Raw genomic sequence first — 27816 nt, forward strand, 5'->3', positions numbered from 1 at the left:
ATTTGACTTCTCTGTTATTAAGCAATACTTGTGGTTGACATCTTGAGATAACCCACTGGGTTTACATTCATGAAGGAGTTTCTTGATTGTAGACCATACATCCCCTTCCTTGAAAGTGTGAGCGACTTTGTTAAAATGCTGTGATGGGGTTTTCCTTCACTAAAGAAATATTCTGCACATATACATATTAGTGTTTTGTTTGCTTTTCCACTTGGTGATGCTGAGTTTGACAGTGCATCCATTCTTTTTCTTTAAAGGGGTATTTCTATCTCAGCCATTCATGGCTGGAATGGGAATAACTTTCTATATGCGACAACCAGAGCTGGCCGCGATTATGGAAACCCTGTTACACGGTTTCTCCAATTCCTCTACAACTGAATGAGAGTTGGGGAACTGTGTAGCAGCCTGCTCAGCTGTTCCCATAATCCAGGCCACCTCTGTCCGTCACAAAGAGACACGAATGGCTAGGTTGGGAATAACCCTTTAAAAAAATATGCTATTGTTGATTTGACTACTCCTAACTTTTTTCACTCCCCCCCCCCCCCCCAAGTATAATTAGAACATATTACTAACTTTAACACTTTTATGGATCACATACTAAAAATTAGCATTTATAATGCAAATTCAACTTTAGACCCTTCATCTCCTTAACAGGGTTGTCCACTCCATTTACTGTTATCATACCGACGCTATCAGAGCTCATAGCAGCTGATTGGAGGTCCAACATCCAGCACTCCGACCATCGATCTGATATTGATGACTTATTCTAAAGGCCACCATATGCATTAGACTAAGGTCAGATGAACCTGACAATATTTCAGTTTCATAGTTTATAAGGCCGAAAAAAGACAATCGTCCATCCAGTTCAGCCTATTTCTTGTGCACTGCAGCTATTCCGCAGCGTTGATCCAGGGGAAGGCAACAAAAAAACATGCGGTATAGGCCAATTTACATCACTGAGGAAAAATTCACTTCCCGACACCAATCTGGCAGTCAGATTAAATCCCTGGATTAATTAACGAAGCATAAAATGTAATTTTATTGTTCTCAAGAAAGGCGTCCAGGCCTCTCTTGAACTCGTTAAGTGAGTTGGACATCACCACTTCCTCTCCCAGAGAGTTCCAGAGTCTCACGGCTCTGACCGTAAAGAATCCCCTTCTATGCTGGTGCAGGAACCTCCTTTCCTCCAGACGCATAGTGTGCCCTCTCGTCTTTGTCACCATCCTTGGTATAAACAGGTCATGGGAGAGATCTCTGTACTGCCCCCTGATGTATTTATACATGTTTATGAGGTCTCCCCTAAGCCTTCTCTTTTCCAATGTAAATAGGCCTAATTTTGACAACCTCTCTGGGTATTCTAGTCCCTCCATTCCCTTTATTACCTTAGTCGCCCTCCTTTGTACCCTCTCTAGCTCCAATATGTCTTTTCTGAGCACCGGAGCCCAGAACTGTGCACAATATTCTAAGTGCGGCCTTACCAGCGCTTTATACAGAGGAAGAACAATGTTCTCATCACATGCTCCTATTCCTCTTCTGATGCATGCCATGACTCTATTTGCCTTCGCAGCTGCTGCCTGACACTGGGCACTCCAATTTAATTTGCTATTAACCAAGACGCCCAGGTCCTTCTCCATGTCAGATTTCCCCAACGGTTTCCCATTTAATATGTATGGGTGACTGCTGTTTTTCTTTCCCATGTGCATGACCTTACATTTATCGGCATTGAACCCCATTTGCCATTTTTTGGCCCAACTCCCCAATTTATCTAAATCCTCCTGTAGCTGTGCCCTATCCTCATCTGTATTAACTACTTTACAAAGTTTAGTATCATCTGCAAATATTGCTATTTTACTATGCAACCCTTCCACTAGATCATTAATAAATATATTAAATAATATAGGGACCAAGACAGACCCTTGAGGCACCCCGCTAGTAACCCTGACACACCCTGAGCTTACTCCATTGATAACCACCCTCTGCTTTCTATCACTCAGCCAGCTATTTACCCACTTGCACACATTATCCCCCAGACCAAGCATTCTCATTTTATATACCAACCTTTTGTGTGGCACGGTATCAAACGCTTTGGAGAAGTCAAGGTATACAACATCCACTGACTTTCCCCGGTCCAGCTGTGAGCTCACCTCCTCGTAGAAGGCGATCAGGTTTGTTTGGCAGGAGCGATCCCTCATGAATCCATGTTGATATGCAGTTAGACAGTTATTATCATTAAGATATTCTACAATAGCATCTCTAAGAAATCCTTCAAACAATTTACCCACAACAGACGTTAAGCTGACTGGTCTATAGTTCCCAGGGTCACTTTTAGACCCCTTTTTGAATATTGGTACCACATTTGCTTGGCGCCAGTCTAGTGGGACAGACCCTGTCCATAAAGAGTGCTTGAATATAAGATACAGCGGTCTGTCTATCACATTACTTAATTCTTTTAGTACCCGGGGGTGTATGCCATCTGGGCCTGGTGACTTGTCTATTTTGATATTATTTAGGCGTTTCTGAACTTCCTCCTGGGTTAGGTGGGTGATATTTAGCGGAGGGTTTACTTTATCACTCTGCATTTCCTCCGATAAATTGTTTTCTTTTGTGAAAACAGTGGAGAAGAAGCTATTGAGTAGGTTTGCTTTACCCTCATCGCCCTCTATGATTTTACCCAGGTTATTTTTCAATGGGCCAACGCCATCAGTTTTAATCCTTTTACTGTTTATATAGTTAAAGAACAGTTTGGGATTCGTTTTACTTTCTTTGGCAATTAGTCTCTCTGTCTCCTCTTTTGCTATTCTTATTTGTTTCTTACAGATTTTGTTTTTTTCCCTATAAGATATTAGCGCTTCCTCGCTGCCTTCTTGTTTAAGTTTACCGAAAGCCCTTTTTTTGTTTTCCATTGCCCTCTTGACTTCCTTATTTAGCCATATTGGCTTCCTCCTATTCCTAGCCCTTTTATTCCCATAAGGTATGTACCTTCTACAGTGACTATGTAGGACTGTTTTGAAAATTTCCCATTTTCTATCCGTGCTCCTATTACTAAAGATACTATCCCAGTCTATAAGGTGAAGGGCATCTCTTAGCTGATCAAACTTTGCCCTCCTGAAGTTCAGTGTTTTTGTGACTCCCTTGCTGGGCACCCTACTGAAGCACATGTGGAATTGTATAATGTTGTGGTCACTATTTCCCAGGTGCCCCCCGACCTGCACCTCAGTTATTCTGTCTGGCCTGTTAGTTAATATTAAGTCTAAAAGGGCCGTCCCTCTAGTTGGTTCCTGCACAAGTTGTGACAAATAATTGTCTTTGATAATTGACAGAAACATGTTTCCTTTCTGAGATCTACAGCTTTCGGTTTCCCAGTCTATATCGGGGTAGTTGAAGTCCCCCATAATAATCACCTCGTTATTTTTTGCTACTTCGTCTATTTGTCTCATTAATAGACTTTCCGTGGCTTCTGTTATATTTGGTGGTTTATAACAGACTCCTATGATAATTTTATTATTGTTTTTTGCCCCATGTATCTCCACCCATAAGGACTCGACTTCCTCATTTCCCTCCCATACATCCTCCCGTATTGTAGGCTTTAGACACGTCTTTACATATAGACAGACTCCACCCCCTTTCCGACTTCTTCGATCCCTTCTAAACAGACTGTAACCCTGTAAGTTAACTGCCCAGTCATAGCTTTCATCTAACCATGTCTCCGTTATTCCCACTATGTCAGTTACCTGTAGATATTTCTGCTTCCAGTTCATCCATCTTGTTTGTCAGGCTCCTGGCATTTGCTAGCACGCAGTTTACACGATTTTGTTTTGTTCCAATCTTCTCCCTGTGGATTGTATTAGAAATTTTCTTACCTCCCTTCCAAGTATCTTGTCTTGGACCTTCTTTGTCGCACTTCATATCTTTCATTGTATGTTCTCTGGTTGCATGTTCGTGTTCTGCGTTTTTCTTCCCATCCCCTCTTCTTCTAGTTTAACGCCCTCCTGATGAGTGTTGCGAGTCTCCTGGCGAATGTGTGTTTCCCGGGTTTGTTGAGGTGTAGTCTGTCTCTGGCAAGGAGTCCGTCATAGAGGTAATTCACACCGTGGTCCAGGAATCCAAATCCTTGTTGTCTGCACCATCGTCTCAGCCAGTTGTTCACATCAAGGATCCTGTTCCATCTCCTGACGCCATGCCCGTCTACTGGAAGGATAGAAGAAAAAACTACCTGCGCATCCAGTTCTTTTACTTTCTTCCCCAATGCTTCAAAGTCCTTGCAGATTGTCGGTAGGTCCTTCTTTGCTGTGTCATTGGTGCCAACATGTATCAAAAGAAATGGGTGGACATCCTTGGAACTGATGAGCTTCGGTATCCTATCGGTAACATCCTTGATCTTCGCCCCTGGGAGGCAGCATACTTCTCTTGCGGTTATGTCCGGTCTGCAGATAGCTGCTTCTGTTCCTCTCAGTAGTGAGTCTCCAACCACCACCACTCTTCTTCCCTTCTTGGCTGTCCTTTTTCTTGTCGCTTCTGGGTGCTCTTTTCTTTTTTGCTTGCTGGTAGTTCCTCATCCTTAGGTGTGCCATCTTCGTCCTCCACAAGTCCTTGGAATCTGTTTCTCAGTTGTGTGGTTGGTGGTGTCTCCATGGTCTTCTTGCTTCTTTTGGTCACTTGCCTCCACTTGTCTGCCTCTGGAGGTTCTCTGACGCTTCCTTCACTTTCCGTGACCAGTAGTGACGCTTCTGTTCTGTCCAGGAAGTCTTCATTTTCCTTGATTAGTTTTAATGTCGCAATTCTTTCTTCCAGTCCCCGCACCTTTTCTTCTAAAAGAGCCAGTAGTCTACACTTCTGGCAGGTGAAGTTGGTTTCAGCTTCTGGTCGATCTGTGAACATGTAGCACATGTTGCAGCTCACCATGTAGGTTGTCACATCTGCCATGCTGCTCCTTGTCCCTGCTGACTTGATGTCTGTCTTCTTTCTCGTGATACCCTAGGACAGGCATGTCCAAAGTCCGGCCCGCGGGCCATTTGCGGCCCGCGGTCCGGACTAATAAGGCCCCCAGGTATCCAGCAGCATGTACCTTGCGGCCGCTGCCGCTCTCGTCGCCACCGCCGCTCTCGTCGCCACCGCCGCTCAGTACTCCGGCGCAGGGAGAAGAGCCGAAATCTCGGACATCGCGAGATTTCGGCTTTCCTTCTCCCTGCGCCGGAGTACTGAGCGGCGGCAACCGGCCAGCCAAGATCTCGCGACGTGCGAGATCTCCAGCCCCCAGGGGTTGTAAGACGTTCAGAGGTCAGATAGGCTGAAGACCTCAGCTTAGTTGTGTAAAATTATATAAATAATATATATATTAAGTTATATATAAGTCCCTGCGCCACCTTACACCTCCAGAAAGGTTAGGCCAGCAGGGCTCTCACACAAGCTTGTGGTAGCAAGCTGTCATACCCTTCATTAACCCCTGACTGCCTGTCACTGTGCTATAATTCCATTATCTGATGTGCGACTGTTGCACAGCTTGCTATTCTCTGCCTGTGTTATAAAGCATATAGCAGTATCTTATTTTTGCTGTTCCACCCTCTGCGCCTTTTAATCTCTCCCCTTCTGGCCAATTTTTATAATGGCAACTACAAATAAGAAACGAAAAGTTGACAGTGAGGGCCGCCGCTTCCAGGACAAGTGGAAAGTAGAATATTTTTTCACTGAAATAAAGAATCACTGTGTTTGTCTGATATGCCAAGAGACCGTTGCTGTTTATAAAGAATTTAATGTCAAGCGACACTATCAGACGAGACATAGCACATACGACAAGCTAACAGGGCACGACCGAAGTGAAAAGTATAAGCAACTTGAAGCTGTTTTATTGTCACAACAGCGATTTTTTACAAGAGCCCGTGAGTCAAATGAAAATGCCACAAAGGCGAGCTATGAGGTGGCAGCGTTAATTGCTAAAAATTGCAAATCTTTTGCAGAGGGTGACTTTATCAAAGAATGTGTTATGAAAATGGTAGAGAATGTCTGTCCCGAGAAGAAGCAAGAGTTTTCCAACATTTGCCTGGCTCGTAACACTGTAGCACGGAGAATTGAAGAAATTTCATCGGATATTAAGAGACAGTTAATGTCAAAAGGAGCTGATTTTGACTTCTTTTCAATAGCCTGTGATGAAAGCACGGACCTATCTGACACGGCTCAGTTGCTGATTTTTTTAAGAGGGGTGGACGATGAAATGAATGTGACTGAAGAGCTACTTGACCTCCAGAGCCTCAAGGATCAAACAAGAGGGAAAGATTTATTTGATTCTGTTAGTTCTGCCATAGATGACATGAAACTGCCTTGGAACAAAGTTACTGGGATTATTACTGATGGGGCACCTGCCATGACTGGTGAACGAAGTGGATTATCAACCCTAATCTGTAACAAGGTGAGCGAAGAAGGAGGCAAAGCTATTAAACTTCATTGCATCATTCATCAACAAGTTCTCTGTGCTAAACATCTCCAATATGATCATGTTATGAAACCGGTACTAAAGACCATTAATTTTATCCGCTCTAAAGCCCTGTGCCACCGCCAGTTTAAACAGTTTCTACTGGATATCCAGGCTGAATATGAAGATGTTTCATATCATAACGATGTAAGATGGCTCAGTCGGGGGTCTGCACTGCAACGTTTCTACTCTCTCAGAAAGGAAATAGGAGAATTCTTGGAAACAAAGGGACAAACGATGCGAGAACTATCTGATCCAATTTGGCTGGCTGATTTGGGGTTTCTAGTCGACCTAACAAAGCATCTGAATGTACTGAACATGAATCTTCAGGGCAAAGATGCAGCGGTGAACCAACTTTATTCACACCTCAAAGCCTTTGGAACAAAGCTGCAACTTTTCCTAAGGCAGTTGTCACAAACACCGCCCAATACCATCCATTTTTCAGCGCTACAGGAAATAATTAACAGTTTTCCACAGGATGATATCCATGCGCAAATAAGCAGGTATGCAGCAGACGTCACATCTCTGGCTGGGGAGTTTCAACGGCGCTTTCAAGATTTTGCAGCTATTGAAAAGGAGATCAGCATTTTCTCCTCTCCATTCTCTGTTGACCCCGACAATGCTCCTGATCAGTTGCAGCTCGAGCTCATTGAGCTACATTGTGACAGCGAGTTACGCAGTCGTCATCAACAGCTCTCTCTTGTTAACTTTTACCGCCAACTGGATAAGAGCCGGTTTCAAGAGATTCGAACATTGGCTAAGAAAACCCTGAGCTTGTTTGGCTCAACATATTTGTGTGAGAAGACATTCTCTGTTATGAACTTTAACAAGAACCGCGTGAGGACAAGACTAAGTGACTCTCACCTGCGTGACATTTTGCGCATCAAAACCACGGCCATTGAACCAGACCTAGTCTATGTGCTGCAGTCCAGATCCCAGTTTCACCCTTCACATTAGTGCAGGCTAGTTTCTTTTTTTTAATTGAGATTAATATGTTGTAAAATCTCAATTAATGTCAGTTGGATAGACAGTTATATATTTGAACACATGTATACTTGCTGTTATGTTCCTGTTCACATTTTTTGAACTTATAAGTTGACAGACAACCTTACATTACTTTGTGTAATGTACTTTAAAATGTTCCTGAGATATCTCAGTTTCCTGTTTTTATTATATTAAAAGGGGTTGTCCAAGTTCAGAACCCAGACATACCCCCTTTTTCACCCAGGCAGCCCCCCTGCCATGGGCATCAAAGCATCTCATGCTCCGATGTGCTCCCTTGCCCTGTGCTATTTACAATGACACACTGCCGGTAGGAGGCTTCACCGGCTCTAATGTGCAGGCTTTAGCGCTGCTCTAGCTGGTTTACTGGTGATAAAGCCCGCCCATCAGTGCCGGTGACGTCACTGGGCTTTCTGCCAGCCCCGTGGAGAGCCGGGTATGTCACTAGAACTCCAGAAAATGCCTTTCCTCTGCGCAATTTAGTGCAGGGCAAAAGTAGGACATTGGAGCATAAACTGCTTCGATGCTCAAGTCGGGGAGGGGCTTCCTGGGTGAGAATGGGGGTATGTCTGGGTTAACCCCTTTAAGGCAGATTGATTAAATACCTGTTTAGATTTGTCATCCAAGTCACAAAATAAAAAGTATGCCGTTTTCAATAAACTTTGCAAAAAAAGTTTATTTGCATTCATTTTAATGGTCCAAAGAACGTCAAGCAAAATGATCGGCCCTCGCACATGTTCACTTCATCAAATTTGGCACTCTTAGAAAAAAGTTTGGACACCCCTGCCCTAGGATAAACGAATTAAACAAAATCGCGCGCCGTACGGCGCGCGGTTTGGCGATGCTTTCCAAGCAGCTGGTCCCGGCTGTACCCAACGATCTTCTAGCTGAAGGAGACTCTTCGCTTTTCCCAGAAGGCACCTGGAATATGCAAATTGTCCTCTTCAAGCCTCAATCCCTGGTTTGGCGATGCTTTCCAAGCAGCTGGTCCCGGCTGTACCCAACGATCTTCTAGCTGAAGGAGACTCTTCGCTTTTCCCAGAAGGCACCTGGAATATGCAAATTGTCCTCTTCAAGCCTCAATCCCTGGTTTATTATTGGTGAGATCAGCTGAAAGCTTACTGTGTATGGGGGAATCTCGACTCTCTCTCCCGACAAACGATGTCGTTAAAGACAAAAAGTCCGGCCTGCTAAATTTCAGTGGCCAATCGTTTTTTACTCCCCTGAGGACCTAAGTGCTCTGGTGTATGTGACAGATAGCTTTTGGTACAAAGGATCTGCCAATGGCCATCTAATGTGTATGAAGGGTTTAACTATAGGTCCTCAAAATCATTAGCCTGGACAACTCTCCTAATCTGTCATGAAATGAGGTATCAGGCAGAAAGTGATCATGAAATGGTCTACTAGTCAATTGTCCAATTACTTTTGATGCTGTGTCAATAGTGGACTATGTAACAGAAGACGAGAATTCCTGCATAGTTAATACTGTATTTTTCTAAAAACCCCTTGAAGTAAAGCTAAAAGTCAACAAATCATTCTCATCTTGAGAACTTTTGTTTCCAGCTCCGTTAGGCTTCATTCAGTCGTCAGTGTTTTTCATGTATGCAAAAAAAAAAAAGGTACCGGTAAGTATTCTGGATCCATGTGTCAGTGTTTCACATATGGATAGATAAATTACAAAGCTTCTCCTATTCTTTGCAGTGTGCGGTATATGTTTTTCACGGATCCATAGAGTTGTATTGGCACTTTTCACCTGCGATGCTGGAAAGAAAACGGACATGTCACTGAGTTTTGCATAGACACACGGTCCGTGAAAAACAAAACAGACATGTGAATAGTTCCGTAGACTATAATAAGTATGTGTTCTATCCATGAAAAGTACAGACAGAACGCATACGTGAAAAACGGATGTCTGAAGGAGGCTTTACACCGATGTCCAATGCCAGAGTTTTCAAATTCTTCTGGAGCCAAATACACATGAGCTAAATAGGTACTTTCCATGTTAATTGTTTTTCTTAACTACTTTATGCTATGCAGTCAAAATATTAATGTGTTAAATGCATAGGAGTAAATGACAGTGACCTTGAATTAAGGGATTAGGCTGGGTTTATACTAGGCTTAAATCACTGGCAATCAGCCACATGTTTGCCAATTGGTGGCCTTTTAATAGCCCATTAGGAGTGTACAATTGCACTTACCTTACAGTACCCATGTGCAAAGAACAATTGGTAATGGATTGTTAATTTTGGGGAGTACATCATTCTGTGTACCGCTGATTTTTAAGCATCTCACCAGACGAACGAGTATGTTGCTCATTCACTTGGTGATTAGCAGCCATTTTACACTGGCAGATTATCGGGAAACGAGTGTTCATAGAAAGATAGTTTTAAATCAGCCAATGTGAACAAATCCATATTCTCAAAGAACAATCAATAGTCGCTTGATAAAGAACAATGGCGTGTCGTAACATAGCTGTGATGTGTTTGGCATAATAAACAACGTTTTTTCTTCTATTACCCATGCAGGACGCTGTTTACCTTTTTACATTTGTTGTAAGTCGCATCATGTATTCGGAAAAGCTAATACTTCTGGTTTAAGATTAGTAAGTAACAAGTATTCGGGATTACTTGTAAGCCACAAACTGAAAAAAGGAAACTTAAGCATGGCTACGAGATATTGCTATCATTTTAGAAGAGAATAATTTTTGTTTGCCTCATTAAAAGGTAAATACACATTAACAATATCGGGGAAAAAGGCTTTTCTGATGTATGTTCATGCTGGCAGAAATGTGCTACACTAAACTTCATTTTAGCAACAGTAGAATGTTATAATAGTTCTCTGGGAAATAGAAAATGCAAAAAAAAATTTAATATTTAGTAACAAAAACTTACTTTTTATATATGCATCTATCTAATGTTCATCTTGTTTAGGGGGCAATTATTTTATTTTCTTAGCTGTTTGTAGACAGACCAGCGACTTAAGAAAATCTGTCATCAGATTTTTGCTACCCCATCTAAGATTCACATAATTTAGGGGCAAAGTCCCCAAAGTGTCACTCGCTAGGTAGAACTATATCAACCACTGAGTCAGTTTTGATAAGCCATCATGACAGCACACGAGATTGTCCACTTGTCCTAACAGAGGTAGGAAACAGAGTGTTTTTCTAAATATATCACACATACCAGAGAATCCCAAATAAAATAAGTTTAAAGGCTATGTGCCCACGATGCAGAAATGCTTCGGATTTTTTCCTGAGCGTTTCTGCATCTCTCTGGCAGAAAAAACGCATGCGGATTGTACATGCGTTTTCCTGCCAGGGACATGCGGATGTGAAGCGTTCTTCACATGCATTTCCGCATGCGGGTTGACAAGCGCTTTCCAAGCGATTTTAGCATCACTTGGAAAGTGCTTGACAACTTGGTCACACTATATAAATCCATGCAAACGGCATGGATTTATATTCTGTGACCTTAAAGAATGGTAAAAAATAAATCTATACTTACCTTCTGATGGCCTCCGGAGTCTTGCTTCGCTCCGTCCTGGCTTGCCGGCAGATCCCGGTACACTGAAGGACCTGCCGTCACATGACTATGACGTCAACACAGGTCCTTCAGTCCACCGCGATCTGCCGGCAAGGGAGGACAAGCGCAGCGCGGGTCATCAGAAGGTAAATAGAATATTTAATTTTATTCTTTTTTTTTTTACAGGTTCTATGGTATCCAGGTCTGGAGGAGAGTCTCCTCTCCTCCAGACCCGGGTACCATCCGCACATTGAAACGTTTGGATTCCGCATCTACAGATCCAGTGATGCGGAATCCATGCGTTCCAATGCAAGTCAATGGCGGCGAAAACGCAGCGCTTCTGCAAAATAATTGGTAGTGCTGCGTTTTTTTCCGCAATGATAACCCGCAGCGGCTGTGTGCCCACGATGCGTTTTTTAAGCGTTTCCGTAGCAGCAATTCCGCTGCGGAAAATCTTAAAAAATGCATGGTAGAAGGTCTGCCATGTTCCCCAATGATAATCCGCATGTGCTGTGCACATGCTGCGGAAATTTCCGCTGCGGGTTATCATTGCGGAAAAAAAACACAGCACTACCAATTATTTTGCAGAAGCGCTGCGTTTTCGCTGCCATTGACTTGCATTGATTCGCTTGGATTCTGCATCACTGCATCTGTACATGCGGAATCCAAGCGTTTCAATGTGCGGATGGTACCCGGGTCTGGAGGAGAGGAGACTCTCCTCTGGACCTGGGTACCATAGAACCTGTAAAAAAAAAAAAAAAAGAATAAAATAAAAAATAAATATTATATTTACCTTCTGATGGCCCACGGTCTCTTTGTCTTCCCTTGCGCATATCGGTGTAGTGTACCGCGAGCTGCCGGCAAGCCAGGACGGAGCGAAGCAAGACTCCGGGGGCCATTAGAAGGTAAGTATAGATTTATTTTTTACCATTCTCTCGGTCACACTATATAAATCCATGCCGGTTGCATGGATTTATATAGTGTGACCAAGTTGTCAAGCACTTTCCAAGTGATGCTAAAATTGCTTGGAAAGCACTTGCATTTCGGCATGCGGGTTGACATGTGAAGAACGCTTCACATCTGCTTGTCCCTGGCAGGAAAAAAGCATGTACGATCCGCATGTACAATCCGCATGCGTTTTTTCTGCCAGGGAGATGCAGAAACGCTCAGGAAAAAATCCTGAGTATTTCTGCATCGTGGGCACATAGCCTAATTGACGAATAGAGGCAACAAGGAAGGGAATATAATGGTGTTGTCATGTTGGGCTTAAGAAAAAAGGGAATTATCGGTAGGTATAGTCCTACCTTTATATAACACTACCATGAAAGCGCACATGAAAAATGTCAGGTTAAAGATAGATTTAGGGAGGGACAATGGCATGCAAAACTTATCTGTCAAAAGCTAAAGCCTGACTAGCAACATCTAAAGTTTAATGCTTCAGGAAGGTGTGAGGGCTTGGCCAGGTTGCAGCTCCACATATCTGTTCTAATGATGCCTATGACCTCTGCCCAGGATACCAAAATTGTTCTTGTGGCATGTGCCTTCAGGAAGTGATTCATCCCTAAGCTTGTAGGCTCCACAAATGCAGATTTCAGACACCTAGAAATAGCAGCTTTGTGTCCTTCATTTGGACCTTTACATTGAAGAAAGATAGTGTTAGCTTTCCCAGAGTGTCGTAAACAACTGACTTCCTAATTAGTAGAGGCAGCAAAAATATCATCTCCTGATTTAAATAGAAGACCCCAGAAGAGACAGTGAAGGGCAGTCCGATTAAAAACTCCCCATGTAAGGCTCCTCCCAGCAACAAGTTCAAAATAACAGCATGAAGAAAAGAGATTTGGAAGTTGTGGCAGTGTATGCAATCACCACAGCGAACCACGTGACCTCAAGACATAACATGTGCAATTGCGTGACCCCACAAGGTAACTTCCAGGAGGAGCCCAGGAGCTAGTAAGTGCCACTGACTGTTGACCTCAACGGGAGGCTAGATGCAGGAAGAACTCAGCAATGAACTTATATTCTCATAAAAGCACAGTTTACCAGCATGGCCAGAACTCATCTGTCCCGCAGAGATCCATCACAGACCATGTCAGGATGGAAAAGCACTGCTAATCGATCCAGGTCCACCTGGCTAAAGAGATTAAGCCTGCTATCAGACACAGGACTAAGGTAGAAACCACCTCTTCAGTCCCTATCCTAATAGGAACAGGAAAAAAATTGTTGAAGGGGAGGATGGGCTTTTAATATTAAGACAGTGTAGGAGTATCCCGAACGGGTTCACCTTATCGTGGTGGGATAGCTTTTATACTATTTTTGATCAAAAACAGTGTTACTAAGGACCCTATTTTATTTAAATGCACTTGCCTTTTATTTATTTACAGCAGGGTTTATGTTCATTTGGCTTCTTGTAGGTTTTTCTGATTCATGGCCATTGTGAAACATGCACTTATGTGCAGCGTGTATATCAGGGGTCTCAAACTCGGCTAAGTATATGGGCCGCACATAGAAAAAATGTGAATTTGAAGGGCCGCATTCTTTGCAGGGTAATATGAAATTTTTAATGATACCATATTGTTTTTTCTATACACCTTTTGGATATTTTTTGTTAACATTTTTGGCTTTTTTATCTTATTCTTTTAAATGGCATTCATTTTATGGGCTATGGTACAATTTTATAGTGTTTTACAAGTTTACAGTTTTTACAATTTTTATTTCCTTTTTGACTCCTCTAATTGGCCATTTACAGTGATTTTTTTTCTTACAATTAGCACCATATAGTAATTCTGACCAACTTCTTATAGTAGTTTCCCCATCTTGCAGTAATGTGCCCATCCTGGTCCTCATCTTGTAGTAATGTGCCCATCCTGGACCCCATCTTGCAGTAATGTGCCCATCCTGGACCCCATCTTGCAGTAATGTGCCCATCCTGGACCCCATCTTGCAGTAATGTGCCCATCCTGGTCCCCATCTTGCAGTAATGTGCCCATCCTGGTCCCCATCTTGCAGTAATGTGCCCATCCTGGTCCCCATCTTGCAGTAATGTGCCCATGCTGGTTCCCATCTTGTAGCATTGTGCCCATCCAGGTCTCCATCTTGTAGTAATGGCCCATGCTGGTGCCTAACTTGTAGAACATTCGACTGAAAAGAATCACTGACTTTGGCGACCCTCAAGACCAGGCCGGTGCCTGCGGGCCGCATTAAGCACCCTCAGGGGCCGCATGCGGCCCTCGGGCTTCGTGTTTGAGACCCCTGGTGTATACCAACTTAAACCAAGCTCAAATTGTGTTTGTTTTTTTTACTTCTGCCTGTCCACTTGTCTTAATAGGAACAGGATTCAATCTCATGCATGTTGTCATTGTGGGACAATGTAAAACAATGTTTCTTTGAATGCAGAAAAACAAAAGCAAATAAAAAACACACAAAAATTACTTTACTCAAGGCATTAAAAAAGTGAAAAATGAAAATAATTGTTGCACCAGATTAACATAGAAAGCTATAGACATCAGATCTAGGTGACTGCAATCAAGTAGCAATTTTTCATTATTTAAAAACTCTTATATCATGGAGTTAGGGCACATTAAATGGGTTTTCCCACAAACAAAGTACATTTTAATCAATATATCTTGGTATAATAATAAGTTCCACAATTGGATGTGTTAAATAAAATGTTCCTGTGCTGAGATAATCTTATAAATGTACCTCTGCTGTGTACTGTGTAATGGTTGTGTCTGATTGTGTACGGAACATGGTCTGATCATACCACAGCTCCTGGGCACGCAAAAGAGTATACAGATATTACAGCATGGGATCACAGCTGATTTTTTGCGAGGCAAAACGTTTCACTGAGTGTTTTTAAGCAATGTTTTACCTCACAAAATTTTTTTTATCTATTGATTAAAATAAACGTTGCTCTTGGGAAAACCCCTTTAAAGCAGGAATCACATGCGTGCGCAGTTTTTGTTTAAATTTTTTTAAGCAAAAGCCATGAGTATAAAAATGAAAGACATAGGGTATGTGCACAGGGTGCTTTTTCGTCAAGGTATTCAAAAATGACAAGTTTTCTCGAGGGAGTCACTTTAGGAAACACTATTTTTAAGAATTTTTGGGGGAGCTTGTCGCTTCCTGAGGCAGCTTTGAAGAGGTTTTGGCAGAGATTTTTCAGCAAGTTTTTTTTTTTGCAGTCTTGTGATTGGACAGGGCATAGTTTGTAGGAAATACTTCAAAGAAGTGACATGCCTTCACAAGATGCTTTTCATAACCTGAAGAAAAACACCCAAAACATTGAACCAACTTTGACCAGCAAAGGGTTTTCTTTTTTTGAGCGATTTTTCAGAGCGGACCAGCTCCAAAAACACCTTTTACACATACTCTAAAACTTCTCTTTTTTTGCTGAATCAAGTTCAGGCTCAGTCTTTCAAAACAGTATAAGGCTGGTGCCCACGATGTGTTTTTTAAGCGTTTCCGCAGCGGCAAAAACGCTGCAGAAACGCTTAAAAAACGTATGGTAGAAGGCCTGCCATGTTCCCCAATGATAATCCGCATGTGCTGTGCACATGCTGCGGAAATTTCCGCTGCGGATTATCATTGTGGAAAAAAACGCAGCATTACCAATAATTTTGCGGAAGCGCTGCGTTTTCGCCGCCATTGACTTGCATTGGAACGCTTGGATTCCGCATCACTGCATCTGTAGATGCGGATTACATGCGTTTCAATATGCGGATGGTACCCGGGTATGGAGGAGAGGAGACTCTCCTCCAGGCCCGGGTACCATAGTACCTGTGAAAAAAAGAATAAAATAAAAAATAAATATTATATTTACCTCCTGATGGCCCCCGGTCTCCTTGTCTTCACTTGCCGGCAGCTCTCGGTGGACTGAAGGACCTGCGTTGACGTCATAGTCATGTGACGGCAGGTCCTTCAGTGTACCGCGAGCTGCCGGCAAGCCAGGACGGAGCGAATAAAGACTCTGGGGGCCATCGGAAGGCAAGTATAGATTTATTTTTTACCATTCTTTAAGGTCACAGTATATAAATCCATGCTGCTTGCATGGATTTATAGAGTGTGACCAAGTTGACAAGCACTTTCCAAGTGATGCTAAAATCGCTTGGAAAGCGCTTGTCAACCCGCATGCGGAAATGCATGTGAAGAACGCTTCGCTTCACATCCGCATGTCCCTAGCAGGAAAAAAGCATGTACAATCCGCATGTACAATTCGCATGCGTGTTTTCTGCCAGGGAGATGCAGAAACGCTTAGGAAAAAATCCTGAGCATTTCTGCATCGTGGGCACATAGCCTAAGTAAAAAAAAAAAAAGACGTTTCAAACTAAATACAATGTAATACAAGTGAGTCAGTGAAGGAAATGCAGACTTGTATTGTCTGTATGTTTAAGTGCGACTTCTTTTGAATAAACCAACAGCAAATACCAGTAGCTAGAGTTGTCAGGCAAGTGTACAGCAGGGAAGCGTATAATAGGTGGCCACAAACAAGCCATATCAGTTCAGCTAGATCAGAGGTCTCAAACACGGGGCCCCTGAGGCTGCTTTATGCGGCACGCAGGCACCAACCCCTTGATGATCCCGACCTGGAGCCGCTGACAGCAGCGCTGCATTGCCGCGCAGAGACCGTCTCCCAGCACAGCATTTCCAATGCCAGCCGCCGACCAATCAGAGGCCAGCAGCTGATATCAGCGTGCCAGCGCGAGTATGACGTCACTGCCATGCGCAGATGTCAGCAGCTGGCCTCTGGTTGGCCGGCGGCTGGCACTGGAAATGCTGTGCTGGAAGACAGTCTCTGTGCGGCAATGCAGCGCTGCTGTCAGCGGCTCCTCCTGGACCAGGTTGGGATCGTCAAGGGGTCGGTGTCTGCAGGGCCACATCTGCAGGAAGGACCCCGAGGGAACGGAGATCAGGTGATAGGAATCTATTTTTTTTCTCTTATGTTTGTGAAGAACAGCACAGGGGGCACATAGCCACAGGAAGGGGACAAAGATGGGGCACATAACCACAGGATGGGGCACATAGCCACAGGATGGGGCACATAGCCACAGGATGGGGACCAGGATGGGGCACATAGCCACAGAATGGGGACCAGGATGGGGCACATAGCCACAGAATGGGGCACATAGCAACAGGATGGGGACCTGAATGGGGAACATTAGTACAAGATGAGGACCTGGATGGGGAACATTACTACAAGATGTTTGCCATTATTACTATATCGTGCTAATTGTAAGACAATATTACTGTATGTGGCCAATTGGAGGAAACAAAATTGTAAAAATTAAAAAAAATAAATAAATAAAAGCATGAAAAAATATTTGGTACTAAAAATGCTGTTTTATATATAAACTAAAGTAAACACAAAAAAGTGCACATTTATTATCGCCACATTCGTTATGACCCAAGCTATAAAAAAATAAACACGGCAAAAATGTTCAAAAGGTGTATATGTTACTGTAAAAGTCAGAAGGCCGGTAAAACCTAGGATTTACCGGTCAATCTGGACATTTACAGACGCCGTCGGTAAAAGCTCAAAATGAAAAGTAAAATTGGACTTTTACCTGTGAAGTCTTGGTAAATGATAACATTTACCGTCCAGCGTGGTAAAAGTCAGAAATATCAGGTGTGAAGATGGAACATCTGACTTTAACCAAGCGCAGTTGGTAAATGTGCACATTACGTCACCACGAAAGTGACAGGTGCATAAGTCATGCGACAGGAGTTGTGTCACATGACTTACGCATGCGTCACTTGTGTGGTGACGTATGCAGTCATGTGACCCGGAAGGAGAACGCGGACGACGAGACCTGGGAAACCTCCGGTAAGTAGCAATTTAGCTTTATACCTGTCTGCCCTCGCACCATCCATGCCTTCCGATGATGCATGAAACATGCATTATCGGAAGGCACGGATATATCCGACAGATATCGGGATTATCCGTATCCGTACAGCTAGTTATCCGCTCGGATAATGGGTCTGGACGGATCTATCCGCTTATCCCTAGTCACAATTACAGAATTACATAGTTTTGAAGTTGCATTATTCTTGTATTTGCGTTAATTTGACATTTTTGAGAAGTATTTTCCTACATAAATGTTTCCTATTTGCATTTTCCTATTTGTATTTGTTCATTTTCATTTGCATTTTGAAGAATAAAAATATTTCTAACGATTAAGGCCTTCATCAGTCGGAAATTGCGTTTAGTTAACTTTTACCACCATCATCTGCTGGTAAGAGTCAGAATTCTGTGACTCAAAGTTACTTTTACCAACATATGCTGGTAGTTACTTTTACCAACACATGCTGGTAAATGTAAAGATTTACCAATTCGCCCAGGTAAAAGTCCAAAATCGTTCGTTTATATGGAATACATCTGACTTTTACCAACGCTGTTGAGAAATGTTAAGATTTACCAAGACTTCACTGGTAAAAGTCCAATTGTACTTTTCATTTTGAGCTTTTACCGACGGCCTCGGTAAATGTCCAGATTGACCGGTAAATCCTAGGTTTTACCGGCCTTCTGACTTTTACAGTAACATATACAAAAAAATATGGCATCACTAAAAATGTCACTTTGAACAAAGAATGCGGCCCATATACCCAGCCGAGTTTGAGACCCCAGAGCTAGATCTACTATATACGCAAGAAATAATGATTCTTTTCATAGAGGCATAAATGATCCAAATCGAAGAATAAGCGTATCGCTTGTTTGTCAGGTGATTGCTGGCATATTACACAAGCCAATAATGAATCAGTCTTACAAACGCTATTCATTAATTCTCGGCCCTTTTGAAGATACATAGTTGTACAGAGGACATCTAGCATTTTGGATGATTCTTTTACTTAGTGTCTACCTTTGTGTACCCAGTGTTAGGAGACATGATGCATATCTTTAGGCCATGGCCCCAGTATCAGTATTTGGTCAGTATTTTTTCTCAGGAGTGGGAGCCAAAACCAGGAGTGGGTGATAAATGCAGAATTGGTGACTTGTTTCTATTATACCTTTTCTCTGATTGTTCCTCACCTGGTTTTGGCCCCCGCTCCTGAGAAAAAATACTGACCGAATACTGATAGTGGGGCCGTGGCCTTAGGGTAAATCTCCACATCGTATGTCCCCCTCACCACTGAAAAACACCTACGCTCAAACAAAGAATAGCTTTTGTCCATCTACCGCATATGACCAGTTTTAGGTTTTGCATAGAAAGCTAATTACATAAAAGTAGGGACCTGAGCATGAATATTGGAGTATGTATTTCCTCATACATGCAAACTACAAGCTTACCTTAGAAATAGCTGAAGGCAGCTTCAAATATGTGTATACTGCAATAATAAATGTAAAAGACAAGTAGAAATTTCTCAAGTTAGTGCTCTCCACTTCAAATGTGCCCAGGCAACAAACCCCTACAAATGTGCTTCCCTGCAGTGAATGAAATAGCATCTGTGACCACAATAATAACTGTTAATCAACATGATCCAAACTACTTAGGTCAACATTTCAAATATTCTTTAATTCACAATATTAATGTCTATTGAAGCCACAATGCACCTCATCTGAAAATAATCCATGACCTCTCGCTTATAACCCAGCCAGTGTTTGTACTCAGCAGATTCATATTCCGCATATAGTGAAGTAGACCATGAGGACATTTCCAAGATTCTTTTTTCTGGCTTAAAAGGGTTTGGCCACGACTTTTTTTTATTAATTAATTTCATTAGGATAGGCCATCAATAACTGATCGGTGTGGGTACGCTACACAGCACCCACGTCAATCAGCTGTTACCAGCGCCGGCCTAAGTTCTCAGATGCTGCAGGAACACAGCAGCTCCACCATTTCTAAGTACCGTATATTCCGGCGTATAAGACGACTTTTGAAGACTGAAAAATCTTCTGTCTAGTCTGGGGTCGTCTTATACGCCGGTAATGCTTTTGAACTTTCAGAAATTGACATGCGGGGATACTCTGGGGGTGTTAATAAGCTGCCGTGGCCGTATCCCTGCCATGTCGGAGTTAATATAAGGTGGAGGGAGTTAAAATACGGCGGCGGTAGGTCCAGACAGTCAGCGCTTCTGTGCTGAAACTGACACATCGCTGCGTATTCCCAGCTCCGGACACAGCGCAGGGCTTCTGTGCCGACAGCTTTCACTTGTCACAGAAGCGCTGCGCTGTGTCCGGAGCAGGGAAGTTCGCATCGCTTCTGTGACAATATATGAAAAGCCGGCAATTCAGCAGCGGCATAAGCCGGCACCCGACAATTTAGAATAGTAAGAATAGAGCATCACACATAGATTAGATAGATAGAAACATGTCAGTCACATATATATGAAGTACAGTGACAGTATTGCTTACTGTACTTGTCATTTAGTGTAAAGGATTTATTAAAACAAATATTAGTGTTTTCATGCACCGTCTCTTTAAAAAAGCCGGCCGGCATTTCAGCATCTGTACCCGACAATTTAGAATAGAAGGAATAGAGCTTCACACATAGATTAGATAGATAGAAACATGTCAGTCACATATATATGAAGTACAGTGACAGTGTTGATTACTGTACTTGTCATTTAGTGTTAAAATAAAGGATTTATTTAAAAAAAAATTGGCGTGGGGTTCCCCTTAATTTTAGGCTCTAGCGGAGGTTAAGCAGACGGCTGGGGCAGATGTTTGAAGCCTGGGAAGGGGGTAATACCCACGGAGCTTCCCAGGCTACTAATATCAGCCCCCAGCTGAATACCTAGCCTTTACTAGCTATTAAAATGGGGGATCCCAAAAAAATGACGTGGGGTCCCCCCTATTTTAATAGCTAGCAAAGGCTAGGCAGACAGCTGGAGGCTGATATTAATAGCCCAGGAAGGGTGCCATGAATATTGGCCCCCTCCAAGGCTAGAAACACCAGCCGTCAGCCGCCCCAGAAATGGCGCATGCATAGGATGTGCCAATTCTGGCACTTAGCCTCGCTCTTCCCACTGCCCTGTAGCGGTGGCAGTAGGGCAATAGGGCTGGGGTTGATGTCAGCTTATAATGCCAGCTGACATCAAGCCCAGGTTAGTAATGGAGAGACGTCTATAAGACACCCCCATTACTAACCCCATAGTAAAAGTTAAAAAAAACACAAACACCCAGAATAAAGTCCTTTAATTGAAATAAACACACAATTCTTTATTGTTCTAAATTAAACCATACTTACCATCACGCCCATTCCAGCTGAAGCCAACGATCTCCTGCAATAAAAGTAAAATAATAAAGCAACCTCATCCTTACCTCTCCATGGTTCCCAGGACAGCTTCAGCTCTGCTACATCGAGATGACAAGCGGGACCGCAGCAGAACGCTGCCATCCAGCCTGTCATCCCGCAGACACTGAGAAGCGCAGGCATGCTTGCGCTCCTCAGTGTCTCTCTGTGACGGCATCCAGATGAGCCGACAATGAACTCAGCTCACCTCCTGGACGTCCGTCACTGACAGCGTGGGAAACTTCTACTGCGCATGCGGGGAGCAGGAGAATTTTCCCACGCTGTCAGTGACGTGCATGAGGTGAGCCGAGTTCATTGGACATGATCTCGGCTCATCTGGATGCCGTCACAGTCAGACACTGAGGAGCACAAGCATGCCTGCGCTTCTCAGTGTCTGCCGCATGGCAAGCTGAACGGCAGCGTTCTGCTGCGGTGCAGCCTGTCATGTGAATGTAGCAGAGCTGGACCGGTCCTGGGAACCATGGAGAGGTAAGGATGAGGTTGCTTTATTATTTTACTTTTATTGCAGGAGATCGTTGGCTTCAGCTGGAATGGGCGTGACTGTAAGTATGGTTTAATTTAGAACATTAAAAAATTGTGTCTTTATTTCAATTAAAGGACTTTATTCTGGGTGTTTGTGTTTTTTTTAATTACTTTACTAGAAATTCATGGCGGTCATGTCTAATATTGGCGTGACCCCATGAATTTCGGGCTTAGGGCCAGCTGATAATGCCAAGCTGGCCCTAACCCCTTTATTACCCAGTGAGCCACCGCACCAGGGCCCTGGATGAGTTGGGTACAGCGCCAGAAGATGGCGCTTCTATGAACGCGCCATTTTCCGGGGTGGCTGCGGACTGCAATTTGCAGCGGGGGGGGGGGGGGGGGAGGCAGAAAGCTTGGGCCTCCCTGCGCTGCAGATTCCAGCCCCCAGCTGCCTAGTTGTACCTGGCTGGACACAAAAATAGGGCGAAGCCCCACGTCTTTTTTTTTTTAATTAATTCATGAAATAATTAAGAAAAAAAGGGCTTCCCTATATTGTTGTGTCCGGCCAGGTACAAATAGGCAGCTGGTGGTTGGGGGCAGCCCGTTCCTGCCTGCTGTACCTGGCTGGACACAAAAATATGGCGAAGCCCACGTCAACATTTTTGGGAAAAATTAATTACAAAATTAATAATAATTTAGGGACTGCATCTTTATTAACCCCTCAACTGTCATTTAGTGTTAAAATAAAGGATTTTTTAAAAAGAAAATTGGCGTGGGATCCACCATCATTATAGTCTCTAGCGGAGGTTAAGCAGACGGCTGGGGCAGATGTTTGAAGTCTGGGAAGGGGGTAATACCCACGGAGCTTCCCAGGCTACTAATATCAGCCCCCAGCTGAATACCTAGCCTTTACTAGCTATTAGAATGGGGGACCCCCCCAAAAAATGACGTGGGGTCCCCCCTATTTTAATATGTTTATGAGTGACAGTTTTCCTGCTATATAACTGCATGTCATAAGAATTTAAATTAAAAAAGGACCATGTTAAATTCATATCTGTTTTTTTTTTATTTTTACCGGTGTTTGGTATGCGTTGGAAAAGGGGTAGTCTTATACGGTGAATATATCCTAAACTCTATATTTTAACAGGAAAGTAGGGGGGTCGTCTTATACACCAGGTCGTCTTATACGCCGGAATATACGGTAGTCGTGGCCATGTACTGCAGATGCACACCTTAATCAAATAAATAGGGGGTGGATACACAGTTCATGGCCATGGCTACTATAGCTTTGATGGAGCATCTGAGAACGTCTGGCTGTCGCCCCCTCACTGGTCGGATATTAATGAGCAATCAGCATTTCATAAAACAAGACAAATAAAAATATATATAATTTCTAATAAGCAAATTTAGGACAAGCATTTATCAAATATGTGCAACTAAAGAAAAAAGCAGTTTGTAAATGCATTGGTGCACATCACGGTAGGTCGAAAGTATGACTAAAAAAACCGTGTGATATACACATACAGTTGTGGCCAAAAGTATTGGCACCCCTGCAATTCTGTCAGATAATACTCAGTTTCTTCCTGAAAATGATTGCAATCACAAATTCTTTGGTATTATTATCTTCATTTAATTTGTCTTCAATGAAAAAACACAAAAAGGATTGTCCTAAAGCCAAATTGGATATAATTCCACACCAAACCTAAAAAAGGGGGTGGACAAAAGTATTGGCACTGTTTGAAAAATCATGTGATGCTTCTCTAATTCGTGTAATTAACAGCACCTGTAACTTACCTGTGGCACCTAACAGGTGTTGGCAATAACTAAATCACACTTGCAGCCAGATAACATGGATTAAAGTTGACTCAACCTCTGTCCTGTGTCCTTGTGTGTACCACATTGAGCATGGAGAAAAGAAAGAAGACCAAAGAACTGTCTGAGGACTTGAGAAACCAAATTGTGAGGAAGCATGAGCAATCTCAAGGCTACAAGTCCATCTCCAAAGACCTGAATGTTCCTGTGTCTTCCGTGCGCAGTGTCATCAAGAAGTTTAAAGCCCATGGCACTGTGGCTAACCTCCCTAGATGTGGACGGAAAAGAAAAATTTACGAGAGATTTCAACGCAAGATTGTGCGGATGGTGGATAAAGAACCTCGACTAACATCCAAACAAGTTCAAGCTGCCCTGCAGTCCGAGGGTACAACAGTGTCAACCCGTACTATCCGTCGGCGTCTGAATGAAAAGGGAGTGTATGGTAGGATACCCAGGAAGACCCCACTTCTTACCCCGAGACATAAAAAAGCCAGGCTGGAGTTTGCCAAAACTTACTTGAGAAAGCCTAAAACGTTTTGGAAGAATGTTCTCTGGTCAGATGAGACAAAAGTAGAGCTTTTTGGGAAAAAGCATCAACATAGAGTGTACAGGGAAAAAAAAAAAGAGGCATTCAAAGAAAAGAACACTGTCCCTACAGTCAAACATGGCGGAGGTTCCCTGATGTTTTGGCGTTGCTTTGCTACCTCTGGCACTGGACTGCTTGACCGTGTGCATGGCATTATGAAGTCTGAAGACTACCAATAAATTTTGCACCATACTGTAGGGCACAGTGTGAGAAAGCTGGGTCTCCCTCAGAGGTCATGGGTCTTCCAGCAGGACAATGACCCAAAACACACTTCCAAAAGCACTATAAAATGGTTTGAGAGAAAGCACTGGAGACTTCTAAAGGTGGCCAGCAATGAGTCCAGACCTGAATCCCATAGAACACATGTGGAGAGATCTCAAAATGGCAGTTTGGAGAAGGCACCCTTCAAATATCAGGGACCTGGAGCAGTTTGCCAAAGAAGAATGGTCTACAATTCCAGCAGAGCATTGTAAGAAACTCATTGATGGTTAAAGGAAGCGGTTGTTAGCAGTTATTTTGGCTAAAGGTTGTGCAACCAAGTATTAGGCTGAGGGTGCCAATACTTTTGTCTGGCCCATTTTTGGAGTTTTGTGTGAAATGATCAATGATTTGATTTTTGCTTCATTCTCTTTTGTGTTTTTTCCTTGCAAGCAAATTAAATGAAGATAATAAGACCAAAGAATTTGTGATTGCAATCATTTTCAGGAAGAAACTGAGTATTATCTGACAGAATTGCAGAGGTGCCAATACTTTTGGCCACCACTGTAACAGATATTCTTTCCTGTATTGACATAGTGAAGTGAGACGGTCTTTATTATTATGTAATGACTGACAGACTGCTACTTCTGATCTCTCTGCAGAGCTGTGTGTAATTATAACTAACAATACAGTGGAGCTGAACTTTGTCTCATTACAAACACATTTGCCTCTGCAGGTCCCCTCATAGTGTTTCAGATTTCATCTCACAGACAGCGAGTGTGTGGAGTAAGGGCAGCACTGAGATGACAACTGCAAATGTATTTATAAAGAGACAAGGTTAAAATCTGCTGTACTGTGTTAGTCACACACAGGTCTGCAGTGAGATCAGGAAAGCAGATCGTCAGTGATTACATACCTCACACTGGTAATGCCCCCTTTATTTAAAAATAAGCTCTGGAGGCAGATTCTCCATGTCAGACCTTAACAGCTAGTTTAAATATTAAGGAATATGTGGATATTCCAGGAATAAAAGATTAGATCATAGATAAAGTATCATTTTATTTAGCTTTCTACCATGAGAATATAAAACTCTTCATCCATGATGACAATGTTATTCCCTTTGTCCGCCGCCTTAATTATGTTATTATTACAAAGGGTTTCAATTTCTTTCTATTCATCAGGGAAAACATTTACGGTTTGATTTGTAGAGTAGTAACACATGTTTTCCAAGTCTCTTGTTACAGAATCTACAAATTTCGCAATAGATGGATACATGGAGAAGGAAGGGGTAGAATGTGATTTAGTATTTAAAGGGATAAAAGGACCCGTGCACATCAGGGTACCAGTCTCATTTTCCACAAGTAGTTCATTAAAGAGAACTGGTCAGTGGGATTTTGGTAAGTAAACTACAGGCAGTGTCATGTTGGGGCAGCTGCACTGATTAATATGATACCCGAGGTGAAGAAATCCATCTTGTGGTTCTTGTGTAATAAGTGTTTGGACTTTTGAGTTAATGATATGCCCGTGCTCCGGGGCGGGACTGTAGGCAGGGTCTTATCCTGGTGCTCTAGGCCAGATCACAACGGAAGAAAAACAACGGATACTGGAAGCCTGTGCTAGCATTTCTTCTGCTGTGTTGCTATCAGTGTGTCAAGAGTGGGAGAAGAGGGTTGCATTGACAATCCAACACAATGGGCAGGACTTTGAACACATTTTATAAGTGGTCATAAACTTGTAAAAAACTCATGAAAGAATAAAGTTATGTTAAAACCAAGCACACCATTGTTTTTCTTGTGAAATTCTCAATAAGTTTTATGTATCACATGACCCTCTTCCCATTGAAAAAAATAAAGTTGGATCCAAAATGGCCGACTTCAAAATGGCCACCATGGTCACCACCCGTTTGGAAAAGTTTTCCCCCTCCCATATACTAATGTGCCACAAACAGGAAGTTGATATCACCAACCATTCCCATTTAATTTAGGTGTATCCATATAAATGGCCAACCCTGTACATTAAACTGTTAGCAGAACCCTTCCATATTGGCAGTTTGGATGACGATAGTCTAATGTGCATTAGGGCCATTAGTCTAAGGTACCTTCAAAATCAATTACTGGTAACTCATCAAGCAAACTAGCTGGACGTAAACTGATGCAGAGAGCACAGAGAGAATGGCTCAATGTGTAGGTCAAAGTGACACACAAGCAAATTGGAGGGTGCGCAATAATAAACTAGAAATAATAGGCCATTAGAGACAATGTGCTCCTATACGCATAGTCACTAAACCACCCAACGACAGAACAAGCAGGTCTGGTCTGTATAAAGCTCATTTATTGTAACAAATACTTGCCAGGAATGTGGTTTGACAACACAATGCCATATTTACAGGGCTAAATGGACAAGTCAAACTGCCATTTGACAGATCTTGGCAGAAGACTCTCCATTCTCGTTTGTTCAGCTGGTTGTTTGTTCTTATACATAAATAACCTTTAGTATTGATGACATGTCATATATAGTGTAAGCAGATATGTGCTCCTCCCTATCTGCACAGGTCAGTTTACATCTCCAGACTACAACTTCCTATGGTCCATGTGACTGTGCTAAAGATGATCTCTAAACAGATTAAGCAAGGTGGTCACCCCATGATCATTTACAGAAGACAAAATTTATATTTATACACACACACACACACACACATACACCCTTTACATCTCCTACTCTATAGACCAGGGATGTCAAACTTAAACACAGAGGGCCAAAATGAAAAACTTGGGCAAAGTCGCGGGCCAACCAGTATACAGAATAATTGGCCCCACATAGTCCTCCATATAGTATAAGGGGCCCCACATAGCCATCCATACAAAATAATGGCACCACATAGGGGTGACGGTTCTGGTGTCGGAGGCCAAATATAACCACTCTGCGAGCCAGATTTGGCACATGTGTGCTATAGACGCAAAGGAGCCATGGATATGAAATCAGTCAAAGCCCCACTACAACCATGGAATCAAGGTACAGTGCCGGCAAAAAAAAATCTTTACACTTGCGCAGCAAAAAAAAACTTTACATATAAAATCCACATCATAATTTCACTTTTTAAAAGTGTACACAATGGGGGAGATAATAAACTGTCTAATATTAAAGCTGGCTTTGTTGCAAATATCAACCAATCAATGCTCAGTTTTCACTTCTCTGGTCAAGCGAAAGCTGCACTCTGATTGGTTGTTATGTGCAGCTCAGCCAGTTTTGCTATTAGGCAGTCTTTTATTATCTCCCTCAGTTTTATATTATCTCCCACAATGGGTCGAAAGAAGCTTAAAATGGAAGAGAAATCCCGTGCCTTGACTCTGCTCGAGAAGGGGGATTCAGTGATTGCTGTAGCTAGAGATCTGGGAGTGTCAAGAGAAGCAATTTTCAACTGAAGCGGTTGGCGGCATTATTGCCTCCTGGGATGGTACCGCAGAGGAAATCAGGCTCTGGCGCACCTAAGAAGACTTCACCAAGGACTGATAAGCTTCTGGA

At 42.8% G+C, this 27816-nt stretch overlaps 1 protein-coding gene across 3 annotated transcripts in view; it reads right to left on the reverse strand.

The window, feature by feature from the left end:
- Window positions 1-27816, reverse strand: part of GOLM1 (golgi membrane protein 1) — a 104353-nt gene that overhangs the window by 61589 nt on the left and 14948 nt on the right. For 2 of the 3 annotated variants that reach the window (XM_073670947.1, XM_073670945.1), the window contains exon 2: window positions 9092-9229. The exons of the other annotated variant lie outside the window; for it this stretch is intronic. In XM_073670947.1, coding sequence (XP_073527048.1) covers window positions 9092-9112 — 21 coding nt within the window. In that variant the 5' untranslated portion in view covers window positions 9113-9229. The remainder of the gene's footprint in view (window positions 1-9091; window positions 9230-27816) is intronic. 3 annotated transcript variants of the gene reach the window in all.

This window comes from Phyllobates terribilis, unplaced genomic scaffold (genome assembly GCF_046119375.1).
Source record: "Phyllobates terribilis strain yellow unplaced genomic scaffold, ASM4611937v1 Scaffold_1__5_contigs__length_1240528914, whole genome shotgun sequence".
NCBI lineage: Eukaryota > Metazoa > Chordata > Amphibia > Anura > Dendrobatidae > Phyllobates > Phyllobates terribilis.